The following is a 7,727-nucleotide window of genomic DNA, read 5'->3' as shown; positions in this document are numbered from 1 at the left end:
CAGAGCAGTATTAGCATTGTTTCCTTGTTCTGTGTCAGTTATTATTATTGTTCAGTGGTTGCATATTACTTGTTGTTTAATTACTTGTATAACAGTAGTGCCTAGGAAATTCAATCAAGGATCCTTATTGTGCTAGGCACTGTACAGAAGAGTGACAAAGACAGTCCCTACTTCAGAAAACTCAATGCACTTGACAAATAAGATGCAAGAGGAAGACAAAACAGACAAAATAAGATGAGGCAAGAAATTGAACGGCAGTGGTCAGAAAATCAGAAGTCAGAGCTCATCATGTACAGACTCATAGGCTGCATGGAAGAAGGTATGGAGGTGCTTGAAAGAGAAGCAGGTGTTTGAGGCTGCTTTCATTGGTAGAGCAAAGGCAAGGGTCAACAGTTTGATAATCTGGTAGATCTGATAGACAAAGTAGGGTTAAATGGTGATGGGCACTGAAGAAAAAGACAAGGCACCAGTGTTTGATACAGTGGAGGGAAGGAAGATGGTGGAAGGATGCAAAGAAGGTAGTTTTCTGAGAGAAATGACAAACCAGAAAGATGAGCTCAGTAGCATTGTTCTGAACAGTGACAGTGAGAAGGTTTTCTGAACGGTGTTGGTGAGAGAAGGTTTTCAGGCATGTGTGCATAAAAGATCAAAAGTTAGGTTTTGGCAATGTTGAGCTTAAGCTGCCAACTGGACATCCATGAGATGACAGAAAAAGAAGTCGGGATTATACAGAAGTGGATATAGAGGCTGCCTTGCTTTCTTCTTTGCTCTTGGGGTTGAAAATCTTTTTGACTGAGCACATTTGCTACAGAATAGCAGCAGCTTGAACACTCAGAATAGAGGCTGCAGAACACTTACACTATATAAATCCATGGTACACCCACACCTTGAATACTGCAGCAGTTCTGGTCACCCCTCTCTCTCTCTCTCAAAAAAAAAATTAGAATTGGAAGTGGTAGACAAAGGCAACAAAAATGATTAAGGGTATGGAACAGCTTCTGTATGAGGAAAAGATTGGGACTTTCCCAGCTTGGAAAAAAGACGACTAACGGGCTATATAGAGGTTGATAAAATTAAGACTCATGTAGAGAAAGTGAACAAGAAAGTGTTATTTATCTCTTCCCATATGAACCAGAGTTTACCCAATTAAATTAATAGGCAGCAGATTTAAAACAAAAGGAAGTACTACTTCACACAAGGCACTGTCAACCTGTGGAACCTGTTGCCAGATGTTGTGAAGGCCAAAACTGTAATGGGGTTAAAAAAGAACTAGGTAAGTTCATGGAGGATAGGTCACCCAATGGCTATTAGCCAAGATGGTCAGGGAAGCAATCCCATGCTCTTGGTGTCCTTAGCCCTCTGATTGTCAGAAGGTGGGAGCGGACTACAGGGGATGGATCACTCAATGATTGCTTGTTCTGTTCATTCCCTTGGAAGCTCCTAGCATTGGCCATTCTCAAAAAACAGGATACTGGGCTAGATGGACCATTGGTCTGACTCAGAATAGCCATTCTTATGAATACTGCTTGCCTTAAGGTTTGAAAATTCCCCTGGTTTCTGGAGAGCTGAAAAGTAAGCACTTCCATTTCCTTGCTGCATGTGCACATCACCGTATTTGATCCAGTAAAAATGAGTTATGGTCTCATATATATATATATATATATACACCACACACACACACACCTCTACCCCAATATAATACTGTCCTCGGGAGCACTGCTTTACCATGTTATATCCGAATTCGTGTTATATCGAGTTGCGTTATGTCGGGGTAGAGGTGTATATATATGACTAACTCATATGAGTGACTCTACTCATATTTACTGGATACTGGACAGAAACTAACAAATGCTACAATCAAGCAACTCAAATTTCATTTAACTCCTTAAACCATTTGAAATTCACACTACAAGGCAGTTCAGAATACACAAACATTCATTTCTATCTAGAGTAGTATAAGGTAGGACTTTCAAAAGTACCTAAGGGCTTGGCTACACTGGCGCGTTACAGCGCTGCAACTTTCTCACTCAGGGGTGTGAAAAAACACCCCCCTGAGCGCAGCAAGTTACAGCGCTGCAAAGCACCAGTGTAAACACTGCCCCAGCTGCCAGTGCTCCCAAACACTGCGGCTCCCAGCGCTGTAAACTAATCCCCACGGGGAGGTGGAGTATGTGCAGCGCTGCGACCACACACACACTTCAAAGGGCTGCCACGGGAGCCATACCCTAAGAGATTTAGGAATATGCATTATATTGCCTTTCAATGGGCTGTATGCTCCTAAATCTCCTTGAAAATCCAACTCTAATAATTACAAAAAACCAAAAAGTTTCCCTACCCCTCAAATTCAGATTACTGCAAATTCGATAGCTCATGTGCTTTTTTAAAAATTGTATTATGTTTGTGACATGTTTCAGAGGATCTCTGTGTGCTACACTGGGCCAAAGAAAAAAGATGTGAGCAATTTAATACTAGCTTATATTTTGTTGCAATGATTAGAATCTTGTTGTGTATAACGGTAACAGTAAAAAGTAAACTTTAAGTGTTCTGCTAAGTTTTATATAGTATTATAGTTTGCATTGTAGCTAGTTTAATTATTGTAACAGTGCCTTCTGCTTTAGTCTTAAAACTTTTAAATATCCCCTGCCCATGGATAATTAAAAAAAAATCACTTGCTTTGGTCATGAGGCTCAACTGCTTGACTGTCACTGTGAAAGGCCATCTGCAAAGGAAAGAAAATTGGTGGTGCCCTTATTTGCTTTGAAACAATATATAAAGAAGGCCTAAAAGCAGTGGTGAGCTGCAGCCGGTTCGCACCGGATCGCGCAAACTGGTTGTTAAATTTAGAAGCCCCCTTTAGAACCAGTTGTTCCTGGAGGGACAACTAGTTCCAAAAGGGCTTTTAAATGTAACTAATGCTCTAGCAGCTCACTACCCTTCCCCAGCCCCAACTCACCTCACTCCGCCTCCTCTGCTGAAGCTCCTCCGGCTTCTCCTCCCCCTCCCCAGCTTCCCGCGAATCAGCTTACCCGGCAGGGGTAAGAGGCCAGGGCCAGGGCCGGGACTGGGGCGAATCAGCTGTTCGCGCGGGAAGCTGGGAGGGCTGAGAAGCAAGCAGCACTTCCACCAGGTGAGCGGGGGTGCCAGCGGGAGGAGGGCTCCAGGCGGCGCGCCGCTGGGGAGGTCGTAGCGAGACTCTGGGGTCGGGCGGTGCAGCTCCTGCCCCCAGGGTCCAGCTGCGACCTTGGCCAGGCAGCACGGCTCCTGCCCGGGTCCGGCCCCCGGGTCCGGCCGGGTCGGCGTGGTTCCTGTCCGGGTCGGCGCGGTTCCGGGCCGGGCCCGGGCGGCGCGGTTCCGGGCCGGGCCCGGGCGGCGCGGGTCCGGGCCGGGTCCTGGCGGCGCGGGTCCGGGCCGGGTCCGGGCGGCGCGGGTCCTGGCCGGGCCCGGCCAGGTCTGGGCGGCGCGGGTCCTGGCCGGGCGGCGCGGTTCCTGCAGGTGAGCTGGGGCAGGGTGGGGCGTGATGAGGACTCCAGGCGCCGCCCGGCCCCACTCCAGCCACTGCCCGGCCCCGGCCCCAACTCCGGCCGCATGGCACGGCTCCGACCCTGGCCCTGACCCCGGCAGGGGTAAGAGGCCAGGGCCAGGGCCGGGACTGGGGCGGAGGGGTTGGATCGGGCAGAGGTTCTGGGGGGGCAGACGGGATGGGGAAGGGGGGGTTGGGTAGGCGCCGCGTGGGAGTTCGTGGGGTCTGTTGGGATGGTGGTGGATGGAGTCAGGGCAGTCAGGGGACAGGGAGCGGGGCAAGTTTGGCAGGGGGTGGGGTCCTGGGGGGGAGTTAGGGTTGGGGGTCTTGGGAAGGAGTGGTCAGGAGACAAGGAGCAGGGCAGGGGGGTTATGGGTTGTGGTTTCTGACGGGGGGGCAGGACGTGGGTGGGGGTGTATTCACTGGGCGGTTCCCTACCGGGTCTTCGGTGGTGGGTCCTTCAGCTGCCGGAGCCGTGCCGCCGAAGACCCAGTAGGGAACCAGTTCCTAAGATTTTGGCAGCTCATCACTGCCTAAAAGCTATGTTTAAATACACAAAGAATCCCACCCACAAATACTAATGATCAGGTCTTGACTAATTAATTTTTCTCCATAAGATGGTATGTGCATTTAGGAAACTAACAGGACTGATATCACAGGCCTTAATGAAGTCAACCTTAGTGGAGGGGTAATGAATTTAGGCCTCCAGCTCCTCCATGGAGTACCACTGCACAGACCCATGCAGATAAATTGCCTCCCTATGTCAGGGCCTTAGGTTCAGATGGAGGATGGGAGGTGCTATACCTAGGGTGAGTATATGTCCAGGCCAGTCCCTTTTTTAAGTCCTATCTTGGCTGTCCCAACTTTTTATGGCAAAGGTGTGCATTTGTCCCCGTTGCGCTTGCCAACTGATCAAATGCCCATCTTTGTCAAAAAAGTGAGGTGTGGTCGCATGGGTGGCAAGTTTGTAGAAATTTTGGTGGTGCCCAGAACCCCCCCAACTCCGCCCTCCCAAACTCTGCCCCCACCTGCCTAAGGCTCTGGGAGGGGTTTTGGGGGGGGGAGGTCTGGGGTGCAGGTCCTGGGCTGGGATCAGGGTGCAGGCTTTGGGATGGAGTTTGGGTGCTAGGTGCAGGGCTGGGGCAGGGGGTGGGTGTGCAGGAGGGGGTGAGGGGTGCAGGCTTTGGGACGGAGTTTGGGTGCAGGCTCTGGGCTGGGGGTAGGGGTGTAGGAAGGGGTGGGGGTGCAGGCTCTGGGAGGGAGTTTGGGGGTGGGAGGGAGTGCAGGGGTGAGGGGCTCATGATGCAGGAGGGGGCTCAGGGCTGGGGCAGAGGATCAGGGGGATGAGGGGTTTGGGGTGTTGGAGAGGCTTAGGGCTAGGGCCAAAGGGCAGGGTAAGGGCAGCCTGCCCTGCCATGGGGTTGGCAGGCACTAGGACCCTGGGGTAGCAGACAGCAGTTCTGCCGGGAGCCGTTCTACTCTGGCAGCAGAAGCAGGCAGGGGGGAGGCGCCGCGCTGCTTTCTGTCAGGCAGGGATGCGGGGGCGGGGGGGGGGGGGAGACCCGCAGGTGCTGGGGCCCGATCCAGGCAGGGCCAGGGGAGAGACCCAGGTCCAAATATTGCTGGAGCAGGGTCCCCCAGCCCTGAATATTCCTGGTGCTCGAGCACCGCAAACATATATAACCTGCCACCTATGGGTGGTGGAACGTGCAGGGACATGAGAAGTGATGCCAGCCCTGTGCAGGGGGGGGGGGGGAAAGGCAGGGACCGACTGAGCAGCAATGCTACACCCAGCCTTGTGCAGGGATGGAGCGGAGGGCTCGGGCATGTGGCTCATCAGGTCAGCCCAGCGTGGGAGGCTGCGGTGGAGCTCACCCTAGCCTCACACATTGTCCTGTTTTCCCTTTGGGAAAGCTGGTCACCTTAGCCTTGCATTGCTGAAAGGCCTTTTTCTCTGGGCAGAGTTCCCGAGGCAGCAGTTTGCACCTATGGTGACCAGACAGCAAATGTGAAAAATCAGGAGGGAGGGGGTGGTGGTGGTGGTAATAGGAGTCTACATAAGAAAAAGATCAAAAAATCAGGACTGTCCCTATAAAATCAGGACATTTGGTCACCTATTTGCACCGTATCTAAGCGCTGGGAGCTGGCGTTACAGCCCTGGGCAGGCGCTGGCCCCTGAGACCTTTGGAGCCCCAGTACCTCCCCCTTTATGTTATTTACATACAGGTTTGGGGCCCCGTGCTCCTGACTCTGGCACTATTATTCCCCCCTCAAATCTGCTGCCAGGTGCAAGAGCTCAGACCAGGGCCGCCTGAGCAGTCGGGATCTCGCACAAACTGTCTCCTGCTGCCGCTGCCAACAAGGGCACTGACTTCATTCCGGCCCTGCGCGGGGGCGTGTGACACTAACACCCCCCTGGCCTGGGCCCGCCTGAACGAAGCCACGCCGCCCGCGGGCGCCCCGGCCCCCTGCCCACATCCACACCCACCGGCGGGAGACGGACAGTCAAGTCCGCCCCCGGCCCCGTCCGCGGCCTGGCCCCACGGAGCCCGCAGGTGGCCCAGTCCCTGGGGCGGCCGCGGCGCTAGCGCCGCCTCCTCTGCCCGTCCCCGTGATGGCGGCCTCGCTGGCGCTGGCAGGGGGCGCCGGGCCCGCGCCTCCTCAGTAGCGGCGGGGCTGGAGTCCTCTCCTCCCCCGGCTCGGCGGCTTTGTTCGCTTGCAAGCGGCGGGGTCTGCGCCGGGGCCGCCGTCGCCGCCTCTGCCCGGCGAGCTGCGCCGAGAGCCGGCGGGGGCGCGGCCCTCAGCCGGGAGGGGCGGGTCGGGCCGGGCCACGCGGCTCCTCCCCCGCAGCTGCTGCTGCCGCCGTTGCTGCCCCGGGTACGGGCCCAGCCGGCAGCCCAGCGCCGTGGCAAGTTTGCGGGAAGCAGCAGCAGCCGAGGGCCGCGGAGGCAGCATGGCTGGCGGGACGAGCTCCGCGCTCTCGGAGTCAGGCTGGTAAGTGGGGCCTGCCCGCTGGGCGGCCCCGTGGGGCCGATGGTGGGACTCGGGGCCTGCCTGCAGGGTCGGGGCTGGGCTGGGCAACGGCTGCTGCTGCTGCTCTAGGCCTCTCTGGTTCCTGCCCCTTCCCACCCTGACAGTACGTGCCTCCCCCCCGGCCTTGTGCGAGGAGCAGGAAGTGCTGGGGTGGGGGAAGGTAGGTAGCGTTCACATTTGAATGGTAGCGATTGATTTGACCTTTCTGGGTCACTCAGAGTGGATGTGTTAGGCACAGTTCCTGAGCAAAAGATCCAGGGACCAGACCTGGTATTTTTTTTCTCAGTTTTCCCTGTTTATATGGTGAAGGGTTGATCTAGTCCTACATGTTTCCTACTTGTTACATGGGTAGGTGGGCTGTAGTTGCTTCTACTTGTAGAGGCATGCTGTGGCTTTTTTTTTTTATGCACCTGGGCAGTGGGTTCCTTTCATCATCTCCCATAAATGAAACAGAAAGTAAGGTTAACAAAACAGTTAATGAAGTATGTTTCCCAGAATCCCTCAGAGTTGGTATTACTGAGTTAATATCACAGAAATGATCAAAAGGTAAAGCATAATGCGCCACGAAGTTGTCTGAATTCGTAGGCCTTGTGTAGTCTACTCCAATCTTTCTCTGAACAGTTTCCCCTTGTTGCTAACAATGATATTTGGGTGCAGCTCTACGGTAACAACAGTGGGAATACTGATTTAGACAAGGTTCTTAACAACCAGTGGTAGTTTTTACTCTCATTTCATTTAGACATGCTGCAAATAGGTTTAGTTGAGATGTAGTTAAAACACTGTAGGCATATGCCTTTCTGGACCACTAATATACTACCACTGGTTGTGCTGCATGGTAAGGAAACTTTATTTAAAAAAGGGGGCTAGTGTAGACAAAGCTATGGTGAGGGGCAGACTTAGGACTAGAACCTAGGAATCCTGACTCTCTCCCGTTTGTGCTAATCATTAGACGTATTACTTCTCTCAAAAAAGCAACACTTACAGACTCACCACTTTTTCCAATACAAAGCATACGCATACTCACCAGGGTTAGTAGTATTTATTTACTAGCTTAGACTTTTTTTCTTGACTATTTTACAACTGTTTTGTAAAAATGAGCACTCCTTGCAATATTTGCTAATTGTAAAAATTAGTAATTTAGTCCTAATTTGGAAAATAACTGTAGTACATGCTT

The 7,727-nt window shown here is 53.0% G+C and overlaps 1 protein-coding gene across 1 annotated transcript in view; it reads left to right on the top strand.

The window, feature by feature from the left end:
• Positions 1-6,207: 6,207 nt before the first annotated feature.
• Positions 6,208-7,727, top strand: part of TDRD3 (tudor domain containing 3) — a 271,154-nt gene continuing 269,634 nt past the window's right edge. The window contains exon 1 of the mRNA XM_045012123.1: positions 6,208-6,514. Coding sequence (XP_044868058.1) covers positions 6,474-6,514 — 41 coding nt within the window. The 5' untranslated portion in view covers positions 6,208-6,473. The remainder of the gene's footprint in view (positions 6,515-7,727) is intronic.

The sequence above is a fragment of the Mauremys mutica genome, chromosome 1 (assembly GCF_020497125.1).
Source record: "Mauremys mutica isolate MM-2020 ecotype Southern chromosome 1, ASM2049712v1, whole genome shotgun sequence".
Taxonomy (NCBI): domain Eukaryota; kingdom Metazoa; phylum Chordata; order Testudines; family Geoemydidae; genus Mauremys; species Mauremys mutica.
Note: the sequence above shows the minus strand (reverse complement) of the source record. Positions and strands in the feature narration are given on the sequence as shown.